At 36.6% G+C, this 16,850-nt stretch overlaps 1 protein-coding gene across 2 annotated transcripts in view; it reads left to right on the top strand.

Annotated features, from left to right (window-relative positions):
* Window positions 1–16,850, top strand: part of TSTD3 (thiosulfate sulfurtransferase like domain containing 3) — a 40,555-nt gene that overhangs the window by 1,358 nt on the left and 22,347 nt on the right. Inside the window, exons 2-4 of one of the 2 annotated variants that reach the window (XM_057311167.1) lie at window positions 9,850–10,023; window positions 10,121–10,280; window positions 10,571–10,657. In XM_057311167.1, coding sequence (XP_057167150.1) covers window positions 9,850–10,023; window positions 10,121–10,280; window positions 10,571–10,643 — 407 coding nt within the window. In that variant the 3' untranslated portion in view covers window positions 10,644–10,657. Of the gene's footprint in view, window positions 1–9,849; window positions 10,024–10,120; window positions 10,281–10,570; window positions 11,729–16,850 lie in introns of those variants that run through there. The other variant, XM_026511748.4, reaches the window with a different exon arrangement.

Below are 16,850 nucleotides of genomic sequence, written 5' to 3'. Positions count from 1 at the left end.
ACTTAAAATCTTTTTAAAAAATTCTGGTGATACATTATTATATTCCCATTATATTCAAACAGACAATAAAGAACAGCTTACATTCCCCTCTATACACCCTCCCACATTCCACCTCCCTCTCCAAACGTGGTTTGGTACACATCCTTCTAAACACTTTTCTATGAACATACGTTAAATGTACACATAAAAATACTATATATATAATATATAGGTGTTGCTGTTTTTAATTTATGCCCCAGAATTCCTGTCCCTGCAATCCCACTCCCCAGGAAAAGTTTCTTATTTCCTTCCAGATGGTTTTCTGGACATTTATAAAACATAAGTGTTGTATCTTAAGTGTATATAGATCTCAAAGGGGAAGCTTTTTATTTAGCAATATGGACATCTCTCCAAGTCCCTAAATGTAGGTCTGCCTCTTTCCTTGTAAATGCTGCATGGTATGCTTCATAATTAGTTTAACCATTTCCTGTATGAACATTTAGGTTGCTTCCAATTGCCAGGATGGATTTCTAATCTTTCAATCAAGACTTTCCAAAGAGAATACTGTCAGTCCTTGTGTTCTTAATGACTTGAAGTTGCTAACATGAGTGCTTGTTACTTAATCAGTGATCCCGCCATAACTCTGAAAATGTCCTTTGTCTGCTACATTTCCATGAGGACGAAAGCTTGCTGTCTACCTTTATTCTCTGAAGGTTTCCCTTCGAGTCTTGTTCTGCTAGTTTTATTCTAGTTCTCGGCTTCCTCTTTGCTTCTGTTTAGACTTATGCAGGTTTGAAGCAGGATCCCAAACCGGTCCTACTAAGTCATGCACACTGCAGCTGAGTGTTGTACTAACACACTTCTGTGGTGGCACAAAGTGAGTAAACTTTCATCTGCCGCATCCTATCCTATCTTTCCCCTGAGTTCTGACCTCCGTAAGATTCTAAGTAGCTTTCTGGGTAATCGCCAGGTTGTGTAAAGCCCTTTACTTGATCCTAGTCCTACAAAGAACAGCAGAAAACACAGAGGTGCTTTGTCAATATGAATCAGCTGCCAGCAGCAGAAGATGCTTTAAATAAGGAGGGAAGTTGGGGAAGGTGACAGCTCAGAGGCCCTGGGGACTCGCTGGGCTATTTAAGGGAAAGTACTGTGATAGAGTAGCAGCAGGAGGTGGAGAAGACAAGTAACTTGGAGAAGCTGAAAAATGGTATAGGGTATTCCCCTTTAATATTAAACTCACCACTTCATGCAATAAATGCATTGCCTTATCTAAAATTTCCATTTTAACCTTTTATTCGCTAGGATGGTTGTTCACTTGCTTTTCAAATTTTACTGTGAGTGGGTCCCAAAAAATCGAAATATCCATTAAAGTGCTTACATTAGAAGTCATAAAATGTTCACATTTGAGAAGGAAGCACACCAAATGTTCTTCCTAATATTTTCTCTCTGGAGTAACAATCATTATTTCTAATGTAGTCTTCCTTGGTTGTGCGTTGTTTATATTGACCATTACATGGTCTGTAGAAATAACTTTCAGTATTTGACAGATATTGATGTGGATTTTCTAAGGTGTCAACATCCAAAAGAAGAGTATAGATGAACCAGAGAATTTATTTTATGGCTGCGGCAAGAGTGAGTTGCTGTTATTATGATTGTTATTATTATTAAGTAAACACTTTTATGTTTCAAATAGTTGTATTTTTCACATCAATACCGTATTTATTTGAAATCATAAAAAGAATACCAAACTGAATTGGTAGGGCGTAATGGTAGACTATTTCTAAGAGAAAATTTTTTTAAAAGATTTTTGTTTATTTGAGAGAGAGAGAGAGAGAGCTAGCACAAGCAGGAGGAGGGACAGAGGGAAAGGGAGAAGCAGGCTTCCCGTTGAACAGGGAGCCCAATGCGGGGCTGGATCCCAGGACCCTGAGATCATGACCTGAGCTGAAGGCAGACGCTTAACCAACTGAGCTACAAAGGCGTCCCTCTAAGCGAAATTTAGTTTAGTTTTTTAAAGTACAACATATAGTACAAAACTATGCTACAAAACTTTACTATAGTAAAGAAGCTAAATTGATGAAAAAAATAAATTCAGAAACCGAATCATGTATATGATTTCTATATATATAGTTTCTTTAAACATACAATTAATTAAATCACATTAGGCTAATTGAAATTAAATAATTCAAAGAATAGGGGTGCCAGCCTGGCTCAGTTGAAAGAGCATGCATGCAACTCTTGATCTTGGGGCCATGGGTTCAAGCCCCACATTGGGTGTAGATATTACCTAAATAAATAAATAAATAAATAAACTTTAAAAAATTTTCAAACAATAATTGACTCTAGAACTTAGAGATTTATAGAAGTAATACTAAATTTCTTAACCTTTGTTTGCAAAAATATGCTTATTCCTACAGGTTTCTCCTCACTAAAAAAGACCTGACAATTGTAGCAGAAAAACAAACTTCTAAACATATATACAGCATGAATTATACTAGATCTTCAATTTGCATAGTCTAATATGTGATTTTAACTATTTTTAGGTCATCATATTTATCTCACACTGAAATTTGGGTTGGTAGGTTGTTTTGTTCTTTGTTTTGGGTTTTGTTTTTTTTTTTTTTTTTTTTTTTTTTTTTTAGCTGTAGCCATTTGAAAAACAGCAAATGCAGAGAGAGGTTTTCTCTGAACTCCTCTTACCTGCCTAAAGACAGATCCTCCAGAAGGAACTCGGTTTCATAAATCCCCTCCCCAGGAGTTTCATCAACAAAGGAAGATTGACTCATCACAGGAAAGGAGACTAGAACCCACACCACACCCAAACTTTGTTATAAACTGTCATAACTCCCATCTCTTCTTCTAAGGGCCCATTCACTTGTCCTAAAAATCATTTACTCTCCCCTAAGAGGCCTACATTCCCTCTCCTTATTAAGATGAGAATTCTTATTTTTTAATTTAAAAAATATGTATTTTTTTAATTTTTACCTTTTTTACCTTCACTCATTTCTCTTGCCCCGCCACTCCCTGCCTCTAGCAACCACAAATTTGTTCTCTGTATCTGTGAACTTGGGTTTTGAGGGTTTGTTTATTTTTTCATTTGTTTTTGGTTCCACATATGAGATCACACGGTATTTTCTTTCTCTCTCTGACTTAGTGTAATGCCCTTGAGGCCCATGTCTCAAATGACAAGAGTTCATTCTTTTTTATGGCTGAATATTCATGTGTGTGTGTGTGTGTGTGTGTGTGTGTGTGTGTGTGTGTTTACCACAATTTCTTTTCTTTTTTTTTTTTTTTTTAAAGATTTTATTTATTTATTCGACAGAGATAAAGACAGCCAGCAAGAGAGGGAACACAAGCAGGGGGAGTGGGAGAGGAAGAAGCAGGCTCATAGTGGAGGAGCCTGATGTGGGGCTCGATCCCGTAACGCCAGGATCACGCCCTGAGCCGAAGGCAGACGCTTAACCGCTGTGCCACCCAGGCGCCCCAACAATTTCTTTATCCATATATCCATCAATGGACACTTAGCTTGTTTCCGTATCTTGGCTGTTATAAATATTGCTGCAGTGAACATGGGGTGCATATATCTTTTCAAGGTAACATCTTCATTTTCTTCAGATAAATACCAGAGACAGAATTGCTGGATCATATGGTAGTTCTATTTTTAATTTTTTCGGGACCCTCCATATTGTTTTCCACAGTGGCTGCACCAATTTACATTCCCAACAGTGCAGGAAGGTTCCCTTTTCTCCACATCCTCACCAACACTTGTTATTTCTTGTCTTTTTGATAATGGCCATTCTAACAGGAGTGAAGTGATAACTCATTCTGGTTTCAATTTGTATTTCCCTGATGATTAATGATGTTGGACATCTTTTCGTGTGTTCTTTGACCATCTCTCTGTCTTCCTTGGAAAAACGTCTATTCAGGTCTTCCACTCACTATGTTCTTGCATACCGTATATAGATCTATAGTATACATCGTATGTATAATGTGATCTATTGTGCATACTTTTCTGCATTTTTTTTGCTCACTTAGGTAGTCAGAAGCTTTCCATGGCAGTACATATAACTCTTTGAACCACTGCATATGTTCCGTAGTATGGATTACCAGTTTATTTACCAGTCCCTTCCTGATGGACATTTTGGTTTCCATTTTTTTTGCTGTTATAAAAATTTCTTCAATAGTTAACCATTGTACATACCTCTTTGTGTATATGTACAAGTAGTTTACTAGGTAGATACTTAGAAGTGGAACTGTTGGGTTGGTGACAAGCGGCATTTAACAGTCTTCAAGGAGAGTCGGAGTGTGCCAGGCAGAGGTGAGGAAGGAAGAAGTATTCCCTTCAGATAGAACAGTGTGCATAAATCATGAAGGAAGGCAAAAATAGGTATTTACAGATTGCACCGTATAGATTACTTAAAACTCACAGCAACTCAGAAAGATTAAGTAATATTATTCCTGTTTTAAAAATAAGAAACTAAGTCCCAGAGAGTTTAAGTAATCTGCCCAGGATTACAGAGCTAAGTGGACAAGCCAGTATTTAAACCTGGTTTATCTGACTCTAAAATCTGCTCTTTCCACTGATAAAAATGTAGTTAGAGCACATGTATACTTTTAATGTAGCTGGAGGGTAGGGTTATTTTTTTTATTATTATGTTACATTAGTCACCATACAGTACATCATTAGTTCTTGATGTTCCGTGATTCATTATTTGTGTATAACACCCAGTGCTCATTACAACACATGCCCTCCTTAATACCCATCACCAGGCTACCCCATCCCCCCATCCCCTCCCCTCTGAAACCCTCAGTTTGTTCCCGGAGTCCATAGTCTCTCATGGTTCATCTCCCCCTCTGATTTGCCCCCCTTCAGTTCTCCCTTCCTTCCCCTAACGTCCTCCGTGCTATTCCTTATGTTCCACATATGATTGAAACCATATGATAATTGCCTTTCTCTGCTTGACTTATTTCCCTTAGCATAATCCTGGAGGGTAGGGTTATTGAGGCAGAGGAGGAATGGGGAAGAGGAGAAGGTCTGGTAAATTATGCTGGTAAAGTAGACTAAAGGACATGATAGAACATACTAAGGAGTTTGGACTGTATTTTATAATGTAGGCTGCAGATAATATCCAGTTGAGGCTAGATTTACCTGCAGAAACAGCAAAATGGGAGTTTATTAAAAAATTAGGCTCAAAATGTGAGAATCATGTATAAACTGTGTTACTCTTGAGAATCCCTCAAGAGAGCCACAAATCATGTCGATAAATCCTAAACAGCCAGTTTTCCTTCAGTGGAGGAACTGATGGCTGCTTCTTTGATCAAGCAATAGATGAAGTGGTTGATTTACAAGTAGAGGCCCTGTTGTACAAAAAAATACACAATAGCTTTAATTAAAGAATTAGTGTGGACTGGAGGCTCGTACCATGAGAGGCTTGGGGGAACTGAGACTCATTAAAGGAATATTTGTGCTTTGGCTCAGAGTGGAAAGCTAGGAAATCTAGTCCTCACTGGTTATACACCTGTTCTCCACACACACCCCGCCCCCACAGCCTAACAGGAGTATAGAGACAGTTAAATGTCAGTTTGACTCTAATATATAAGAAAAATATAACTGTCTTTGATTCAATTACACAGGTTACATGCTGAGATGATGTTTGTTTCCTAGTGGCAAAGTACCACAGTCTTAAGCTTAACAATTTTTTAAATTACCATAGTTTCCCAGTTCCTAACAATGAGGAATAGTACCAAGTGTGAACTCAACCTGCTGACTTTTTGTATTCTGGGAATTCACAAAATAGCAAGTTGAGTGAGAAATAGTTTTATCCTAGGCATTGTAAGATCGAATCTTGCAGATAACGTAAGCCAATTTTTCAAAATCTGAAGAGGATGGGAAATCTGTATTTTTATTTTTTTAATGTATTTACTGTGATAAAACATATGTAACGAAAAATTTGCCACTTTAGCCATTTTTGAGTGTACAATTCCGTGGCATTAATTATATTCACAACATTGTGGCGTCATTACCACCGTATTTCTTTTTTTTTTTTTTTTAAGATTTTATTTATTTATTCGACAGAGATAGAGACAGCCAGTGAGAGAGGGAACACAAGCAGGGGGGAGTGGGAGAGGAAGAAGCAGGCTCACAGCGGAGGAGCCTGATGTGGGGCTCGATCCCATAACGCTGGGATCACGCCCTGAGCCGAAGGCAGACGCTTAACCGCTGTGCCACCCAGGCGCCCCTACCACCGTATTTCTAAATATTTTCATCACCCCAAACAGAAACTCAAACCCATGGAGCAGTAAGACCCCTCCCTCCAACTTCTGGTAACCTCTAACCTACTTTCTATGAATTTACCTGTTCTAGGTATTTCATATGAGTGGAATCATAAAATATTTATCATTTCGTGTCTGGCTTACTTCACTTAGCGTGTTTTCGATGTTGTAGTTTCATGCTGTCGTATGTGTTAGAACTTCATTCCTTTTTAGGACAGAATAATATTCCACTGTATGTATAAGCCACATTTTTGTTTATCCACTCATCTGTTGAAAAAACACTTGGGCTGTTTCCACCTTTCGGCTATTGTAATTGTGAATAATGCTGCTATGAGCATTGGTGTCTGAGTTTGAGTCCCTGTTTTCAAGTCTTTTGGGCACATACCTTGGAGTGGAATTGCTGGGAAACCTGTATTTTTTAACTATTGTATTTGTCCATTTTTCCATCTTTTGCTATCAGTGAGAAGGACAAATGAAAATAGAACAGTGTTTGGTTTTTACAAGAAAATGTGGTTTTCACAACTCACTTTTGGCTTTTCTTAACTACTTAGCAAATAGAACTGTGAAGCATTTCTTTTGGCCTATGCACACTGGAGAAAATGTATGAAGACATTAAAGGATGACCCAAGAAAGTCTGGGAACCCCTGGTTTATACCTAGTGCGCTCCAACTAGTTTTTAAAATTGAATACTATATTTTGGACAACTTAGGTGAAATAACATGCCACAGTATAAATGTGCCACTTAGAACTGTTCCCTCATGGAGACACTTCTAGCTTCTTGCCGTTTTTCAGTATTACAGAGAATGCTGCCAGTGAATATATTTATACATATATACATTTGTGTGTATTCCTGCTAATCCTCCTGTGGTAACAGATTCCTAAAACTAAAATCATGAGGTAAAAAAGATACACATACATCAAGTGTTATTCCTGCTACATTTTCCTTTCAAAAGGTTTTAACATTACACAGTCCCCACAACGTAAGAGTATCTATTTCCTCATACCCTCACCAATATTTGATGTTATCAATCCTTTTAATTTTTATAAATCTGACAAAATCTGAAAAATTTTGTTTATATCTTGCATTTCCTTAATAAGTAGTGAGATAGTTACCTTTTACTGACCATTGGTATTTTTCTTTTTTTTTTTTTTTTTTAAAGATTTTATTTATTTATTTGACAGAGATAGAGAGAGCCAGCGAGAGAGGGAACACAAGCAGGGGGAGTGAGAGAGGAAGAAGCAGGCTCATAGCGGAAGAGCCTGATGTGGGGCTCGATCCCGTAATACCGGGATCACGCCCTGAGCCGAAGGCAGACGCTTAACCGCCGTGCCACCCAGGCGCCCCACCATTGGTATTTTTCAAGTCAATTCCCTGTTCCTGTTTTGACCATTTTTTCTATTGGGAATTTTATCCTTTTCGTATTTGTATGAACTCTGTTAATACTAATGTTTTGTCTTTGCTGTGTTACAAATATTTTGTTCCTACCTGCCACTTGTCTTCTAATTATTCATTGTTCTTTTCCCATGTATAAATTTAGCATTTTAAGGAAGTCAAATCTTTATGACTTCTGATTTTGCCATGTTTAGAATGGTCTTCTTATCCCAAGGTTTAAATTATCTGCTGATGTTTTCTATTGGTACTTCTAAAATATTAGTTTTGGGATTGAAATTTAAATTTATTTACATGTAAGGAATGAAGCAATAGTTTGCTTCAAGTTTCTTCCTGATGGCTAGCTAGTTGCCCTACATATTCGTTGAACAAAATTTCCCCATTATTCTGAAATATAATTGTTACCAAATATTGAATTCCCATAGATAGTACATTGTGTGCTGTTTCTGGACTTAGATCTTTAAACCTTTTCCTATGCCAGTTTATACTATTTAAACCAATTTCACCTTATAAGATATTTAATCTTTTAACAACACTTGAAGCATTATTATTTACCTTATAGTGGTCATTTTGTTGTGAAATATGATTATTAAATTTTTAAAATTTTTATTTTTATTTAAAAAATCCTCTGGGTTTTCTTTCATGTTTAAAAAAACAATTTGGACCCATAGAAAAGTTGCAAAAGTAAAATGGAGCTCCCTGTATTCTTACTCAACTTCCCCTAATGTAAGCATCTCGCATGGTACAATTATTGAAATCAGGAAAGTAATACTGACATAATACTGTTAACTAATCCACAGGCCTTACTTGAATGTCACCAGTTTTCCCACTGAGGACTTTTATAGTCCCAGGTCCAATCCAGGATTCTATGTTGTTATTACATTTTCATGGTTCCTTAGTCCGCTTCAATCTGTGATGGTTCCACGGTCTCTGTCTTTCATAACTTTGACACTTTTTTAAGAGTGCTGGTTATTTTGTAGATTGAGTTTGTAGATTGAGTTTGAGATTTTCTTCCGATTTGATTCAGGGTATGCATTTTGGCAAAAATCCTAAGGAAGTGATGTGCTCTTCTTGGAGTATCATACCAGAGAGTACATGTTGTTGACATTTCTCATTCCTAGTGATCTTTGAATAGCTGGTTAAAGTAGTATCTTTCAGGTGTTTCCTTTTGTTATTAGTAAGTATCTCCTGGGGAGATACTATCCTATTTCTCATCAAAATTTCACCCAGTAACTCTAGCATCTGTCAATGGCTCTTGCCGAAATAATTATTACTCAGATGTTAACCTAACGGTGATTTTCTCTTTTCGTCATTCAACATTTATCAATTGAAATAATCCCTTCTCCCCATTTATTCAATTATATCCTTATATCAGTGTGGACCCGTGGATTTATTTTATAGGTTATTACCCAATACCATATTATGTTACCAACTATTTAAGTTTTTATTTATTTAAGTAATCTCTACACCAAACATGGGGCTTGAAACTCACAACCCCAAGATCAAGAGTCGCATGCTCTTCTGACAGAGCCAGCAAGGTGCCCCACCAATTACTTAACAGATAGAAACAGTGCCTTAAGTACTTACAAGTGTAGTTTCAAATGTAAGGTTCCCACATCTAACATACGGGTTATCTTTACTTGCAAGGGGAAATTAAAATTTTCTTAATATTGTAATTTGGACTATGGTTAGACTTACAAATTATTTGCAGAATTCAGTTACCAAATGTTGAATGTGTATTTACAAGTTCCACCTAATTAAGGGCTCGGAGAGAGTAGAATATGGAGCTGGCACAAGGCCAGCCATTAAGCATCGAGGCCAAGAGGGTAGGGCTATGTCCCGTGGCTCTGTACAAAATACATACACAGGTCAGGGAAGTCTAAAGATCAACTATAACTCGCTGGCTGGAACCAGGGGAGAAATTCCTTTTACCTGCTTTCCAGATATATTTTTTTAAAGATTTTATTTATTTATTCGACAGAGATAGAGACAGCCAGCGAGAGAGGGAACACAAGCAGGTGGAGTGGGAGAGGAAGAAGCAGGCTCATAGCGGAAGAGCCTGATGTGGGGCTCGATCCCATAACGCCAGGATCACGCCCTGAGCCGAAGGCAGGCGCTTAACTGCTGTGCCACCCAGGCGCCCCAGCTTTCCAGATATTAATAGCAATGTTGCTTTGAAAGTGCCTAAATTATTTTATTCTTTCCAGGTTTGAAGTCAATAAAAGGAAGCTGGCACAATTTTTGTACTGCTATTTTTAAAGATGTCACTTATAAAGAACTTAAAAACCTCTTGAATTCCAAAAAAATTATGTTAATTGATGTTAGAGAGACATGGGAAATTGTGGAGTATGGAAAAATTCCTGGGTCTGTCAATATACCACGTAAGTGACGTGTCTTGAATTGATTCATCACAAAAGTATCTATTCAGTAATTTACTGTATCTAAAATTTAATTGAAATTCTTAACATTTTCTTTCAGTGGATGAAGTACGCGAAGCTCTACAGATGCACCCAAAAGATTTCAAAGAGAAGTACAATGAAGTCAAACCATCCAAATCTGACAGTCTAGTGTTTTCTTGTTTAGCCGGAGTGAGAAGCAAGAAGGCTCTGGACATGGCCATGTCTCTGGGCTTTAACAGGTGCAAAGATGAAGTATAAAAATGGATTCAAGAATGTATATAGCAATGTTTCATATGTATTATATTTTTACTGTTCGATTGAAAAATTTCTTATAATTACTGTGTTAGTAATAGCAGGATAGAGACTGAAAGCCTCTGTATTTTCATCCTACTCAAAAGTAACAGTCCTTTAAGTAGGTTTAAAGTCCAGAGTAGTCATTCCATCTCTAAATCTCTAAAATTCCTATCAACCTTGTGTTATAAAGCAGGAGAAAATGTTCACAGCACTAACTTTGCTTCTATGTTTTCAGTGCTCAACACTATGCTGGAGGATGGAAGGAATGGGCAACCTACGAATTTTCAGAGAAGAAACAGGAAAATTGAATTCTGGGATACAGGTTGGCTCCTTCCGTGTGTACATGCAGCCTAGGATAGTGAAATGAACAAAAGAATAACAATCTAGCCCTGGCGTCACTGGTTAATGGAAAGGGGATTTTGTGTAATTCAACTATTTGTTGGATCTTTTCCTTAACTGTAAGTTGAGACTACACTCGCCCTTGCCTATTTCTAAAAGCTATTGAGGATTGAAATAATGTATGTGACTTGTCATGGAAATGTAAGGGTTGGGATTCTAGAAATTAATTTTTAAATACTTTGGTATAGTATGGTCGTATTTCCTAGCCCAGGTTACTTCGAGTACCTAACCATGAAGTATGACCATTTGTGTTAGCATAGCTTCTATTCATTAAAGAGGCTGTGAGCTGGACAAGCTATTTTTTTAATGATTAAGATATATTTGTAAATTTTCCCATTTTAGAAAATTCACAAAATTTATTTTCCTGTAATGATACACAGTACAGATATTTCTGATGGATATACCTTTCACCCATAATGAATATTTAGTGAATATTGACTAAAATAAAAACAGCTAGTAATCAGTTCTTGAACACCTTTTCTTGGCTTACACCCTATGCTAAATATTCCAAATGCTAAAACGATAATAAAAAAGATGTGATTCTTCTCTGAAGACGTTTGACTTCTAACAGTGCTATATACAAGTTAAATTTAAAAAAGCAGACTCTTGTCTTGAAATACCAAGAATCTGAGATCCAGAAAAGTAGGTGAAATATGAACAATGAGAACACATTAACACCATCCAAAGGCTTATGGCGGTGTTGTAACCAGCATGGTAGTGATAGGATTTGCAACTTAAAAAATTATTATGACCTATAAAGATAGAAATAACAAAGCGATTGCTTCTGTAGAGGGAAGATTAACTGGAAAAAGCAAGGAGGGAAATTTCTAGGGTGATGGAAATGCTTTGGATCTTGATTGAAGTGTTGGTACATAGGTAATACATTTATCAAAACTCACTGAACACTTGAAAACATACATTTTCTGTAATTACATCACAATTAAAAATAATGAAAACAGGAAAAAAGTTTAATAAAAAAAAAGAAATGACTCTCACTAGCATGAGTATATGCCTTCGTGCACTGGTGATACAACTCTGTGCTTTCTTCCCTCTGTGCCTCTTCACACCCAAATGTGTTTCGTCTCATTCAGATCATGTAAAGCCTAGGAAATAACTTGGTTTGTCCTAAATGGTATTATAAAGCCCCTGGGGAATCTGGAGTAGGGAAGTGATGTGACCACCTTGAACTTCTATTTCTGATAATGTCTAGTTTGTAGCAGAGCAAACTCCCTGTAAGAACTAGAAAAGCTGGAAAGTAAACACACAAGCACACATGCATGCATGCACGCTCCTCAATGTTGGGTCATCCTCGATAGCTTTCCTGCTCTCTGGAGCATAGCTCTTCAAATCCTTGCTGCTTTAGTAATTCCTTCATGCCTTTAAATTGATCTTATTTATGTATCTATATAAACAAATGTTACTAGGAGAAATATACTAAGGTGGGATTTGAAGAGCCACAATCTCAGAGGGAAGTTGTGGTTGAAGCACTGGGCCCATCAAGGAAGGAGAACCTGGGTAAAAACACCAGACGTTTAGTTGGAACCCCTGGGAAACTATATCCTAAGAGTAAAGGGGAACTAGAAATTGACCAACCCTCATAAATTGTAAGACCAACTTTGACTCAACTAAATCCCTAAATGAATTAAGGTGATCTTCCTGATAACCTAAGGGCCTACCAGCAGCAAATCCTCTCTTAGAGAAAGATGTCGTCATCTAGAGCAAGGGGTTGGCAACAATAAATATTTTAGGTTTGTGGGCCATAAGGTCTTTGTTGCAACTGCTCCACTCTGCTACCGCAGCGGAGCATAGACAGTTCATAAATGAATGAGTGTGGCTGTACCCCAACAGAACTACAGCCACTGAGGTTTGAATTTTATATTTCGTGTGTTGCCACATATTATTCTTTTAATTATTTTCAACCATTTAAAAATATGGCAAACCATGTTAGCTCAAAGGCCAGGCAAAACTAGATGGCAGGTAAGATTTGGCCCATAGGGCACAGTTTACAGACCCCTGAGCCAGAGCCACAAATACTCCCTACAGTTTGTCATATTCAATGTTCAGAATTCTATAAAATTTACTAGAAATAGCAGTACATAAGACCTCATGATTGAAAATAAGAAAAAAAAACAAAAATGAGCTAGAAAAAGAAAAAAAAGACGCAATAGAAACACATCTACAGATCATCCATGCCGGAATTTTCAGAGACCTTAAAATAACTGTGATTTATATATTCAATAACTTAGATGACAAAAATTATTAAAGTAATGAAAACTACAAAAAAGTATCAAATAGAAATTCTAGAATTTAAGAATATAATAACAAATTAAAAACTCAGTAGATGGCGGATAGGCTTAACAGACACGGCTGATGAGGATTAATAAAAATGAAAAAACTGAGGGACACATTAACATGACTCGCACAATGAACACTGAGAAAGGTAAACTACAGAAATGTGTACGATATAGTTGGAAACTATTTATAAAGACAAGCTTTGTTCTTATTCTGAAATAAAAATTTAACAAAGGTATCTGAAGTGCACTGACCTTTACACAGAAAGTCTTAAAAGTAAAATCATTACTAAGTTCTATTGTATTGGATGCCTCAAAATATGTATAGCATATGATTTAATACATCATTTAAGAAGTGGCTGTTTTATTTCCATCATGGGAGAATACCACTTTTACTCTGATAATGCAAGGGTAGATCAAAAGTTTTAGATTACATTTTAAAATACCGTATGTACTGTTCATAGTTCTTCTAATGAGATAGAAGGAAGCTGTCCTAGAAAAGTTGGGAACAGTGGACAGGCTCAGAGCTCTGAATTAAAGTGTCTCAGGTTTCCTTCATTTACATTCCCTCTTTCTTGCTTGCTTTATGATCCCAGGGAGGTCTCTTGCATTCTGTGATAATGTATCCTTTTGCTATCTAGTATGTATTTGCCATGGAAATACTGGATAAAGGTAGGATCAGTAGCTAACTTGTGAGAAATTGGTATTATTGACAAATGGAAAACTGAATGCTTCTCCCACCATTCAGAAAAAGTTATTTTTCATATCTAAAAGGGAAGCAATTTATTAACAGAAAAGTCTAATTTTGTCACCTTTTCAGTGCTACAGGTATCTCCAGGAGCGAAGACAGGAAGGAAAAAGGAGAGAAACTTTTTTTTTTTTAAAGATTTTATTTGAGAGAGAGTGAGCGAGCATGAGCAGGGGGAGAGGCAGAGGGAGAGAGAAAGGGAGAAGCAGCAGACTCCACTGATCAGGGAGCCGCATGTGGGGCTTGACCTCAAGACCCTGAGATCATGACCTGAAATGAAGGCAGACGCTTAACCAACTGAGCCACCCAGGTGCGCCCCCCCCGCCAAAAAGGGAGAGAAATTTTAACGAAAGTATTATAACGGCAGAATCTGGTTAAAGTGTATTCACATGGGGATAACAGTACTGTTTTGAAGATTACATCAGATAATGTATGCCAAATATTCCATAGTATGCTGTTATTGTTACTTTATGGATTCGTACAAGATGGTACTTGTTGATAGGCAGCTGGTACTTTGGGTTCTATTTGCATTCACTTAACATTAATAGGTAAAGAAGGGAGGTGAAACTTCCAGCTAAACATCTGGGGGCAAGAATGGCAGTGAGATCCCTTATTGCAGGCAGGAAGATAAAATGAAACTCCGAATACTGAATAATGAAATACCTAGGCCCCTGACCTCACTTGTCTCCAAGAACTCTGAACAGTCCAGCTCATACCACCACAAATAAAAGCCAGAAGCTTCCTTTCTAGAAAAACTGACCCACTGGCAGAGAAAAAGCTTCAGAATATGATATTGCCGGTGGGAGGGATAATAATGACGTTTTGTTGTGTAAGGAGCCCCACCACTATAAAGTCCTACCCACATACACAGACCTCCCAATTATCTCCCTATGCCTCTTAAATATGGATCTTAAGACAATTAAAGCAAGATTCTAACTTGAAAAATTATGACCAGAGAAAAGGAACTTCAAGGAAAAAGTGTTAATGCAGGAAGCAAAGAAAATTTTAAAATGACCGAAAAACCTACATTAGGATCTGTAGACGCTGCATTCTCAAAGTGAACTTAAAAAGAACAAGGTGCTACTTAAAAAGCACCTTTTCCGAAGCAACTAGAGGGTGTATCCCATTAAAACAAAGGCAAAGAAAAATAAGTGGATTCCCCATATTTTGGATACCTAAACAAAAAGATGAAGGACTCGGGGAAGAATGTCTCCTTGTGAGTGACTTAGGGAGTAAATGAATAATAAATGATTCTGGTGATAAATTAATAAAAGATACAAAGTAAATTGAGCAAATTACAACCAAGGCAATTACTCCTTTCAGAAAGACAAAAATATTCTCAAAGAAAGGAAATGTAACCATGGTACACTACAGAACATGTTATCTGTGTACACTTTATATTGAGTATGAATTTAACAAAAACTATACAATTAAATTGAGAAGGCAACGGAATAGAAGTCTTAGTATAGAACGGGGCTGGTGGGGAAGCAGAATAGAGGGAGGTGTGTGAGAAAGTGAAATCATCTCCCAGTGTAGGAAGTGACTAGATAATTGTACTATTGAAAAAAGAAAAAAAAAAACTGGAGGGTAAACAGAGGAGGCAGTAAGGTAAAGTCATTAAGAGCATGGGCCCTAGAGCCCAGCTGCCCAGGTTTGAAGAATTAGAGCCTAATCCAAGCTCTTGTCACTTACTTGATCTGTGATTGGGTAAGTTAACTTTCTGTTCCTGAGTTTCCTCCTCTCTACAATAATTGTTCTGAGAATTCAATGACTTTATAATATAGAAAGCTGAGAAAATTCTTGTCACCTAAGTGCTCCATAAATGCTATAGTTATATGCTTGTTACTGGGAAATGTGGAAGTAACACAACAGCGAAGAAATAACTAAAAGTTGCTCTGGGGAGCAGGAATGAGCAGTAGGGAGAATGGGTCAGGGTCTAACATTTTCCTTGTCTTAAGGGCAGCACAGTCCAACAGTTATAATGCAAGCCATTTAGGTGATCTTTAATTGTCTTACATTTTAAAAAGAGGTGAAATTAACTTTAAATAGTGTTTTATTTGGTCCTATCATTTAGAATGTGTAATCATTAGAAACATTAGGTATTTTGCATTCTTTCATTTTGTACTAAGTATTGAAATCTAACACGTATTTTCACATTTACAGCACATCAGTTCTGACTAGCCACATTTTCAGTGTTCAATAGCCACATGTAGCTAGTGGCTATCACACTGGACAGTGCAGCCTACAGCACTATTTTTTATTTTTTAGCACTATTTGATTTTTAAAGGCAATACATGTCATCAATGGCTGATAAATCACAGAAGGAGACAACCAGCTATGATATGCCCTCTGATGGAAGACACCTTATATGGTAGTCTACCTGCTCCAAAAAAAATTTTTTTAAATCTGAACTTGATCAAGCCTTTAGATTCAATGACCAATTTATAGAAAATACAGAAAAAGGAACGTGTTAAATGGTACCTCAAGGATACAATTAGCAAGATCCATATGGTGGGATACTCTTAGTAGATAATCAAGCCAAAAAGGGAAATTTAAAAAATAAGATGGAGGAGGTATCCATGAACTTAAAAAGATTTAAAGGACTTATTAATTAATTGCAATAATTTATCCTTATTTAGATCTGACTAGATTTAACTATTTTTCATGATATTTATAACTGAAAATTTGGGCAATGAATATTTGATAGTACAACATTATTTTAAGTAATTCTTTAGGTATTATTTTTTTGATATTCTTTTAGTTTTTTTAAGGGCCATTATCTTTAGGAATACATACTGAAATAATTATAGTGAAATATGGTATCTTGGATTTGCTTCAAAATAATATGCATATTATATGGGAAGTGGATGTGAGTTTAGATGAAATGAAATTAGCCATAAACTGATCATTGTTGAAACTGGGTAACAACACAGGTTTGTTACACTATTTTATTTACTCTTGCATCAGTTGTTTTAAATTTTCTATAACAAGAGGTTGAAAACAAATCTGCAAGTCTTATGTATTAATTTTCAAAATAAAAATTTTAAAATAAAAGGTGGGCTTAAATGAAAAATTAG

The sequence above is a fragment of the Ursus arctos genome, unplaced genomic scaffold (assembly GCF_023065955.2).
Source record: "Ursus arctos isolate Adak ecotype North America unplaced genomic scaffold, UrsArc2.0 scaffold_13, whole genome shotgun sequence".
Taxonomy (NCBI): domain Eukaryota; kingdom Metazoa; phylum Chordata; class Mammalia; order Carnivora; family Ursidae; genus Ursus; species Ursus arctos.
The sequence above is the reverse complement of the archived record's forward strand: the minus strand, read 5'-3'. Positions and strand labels throughout refer to the sequence as shown.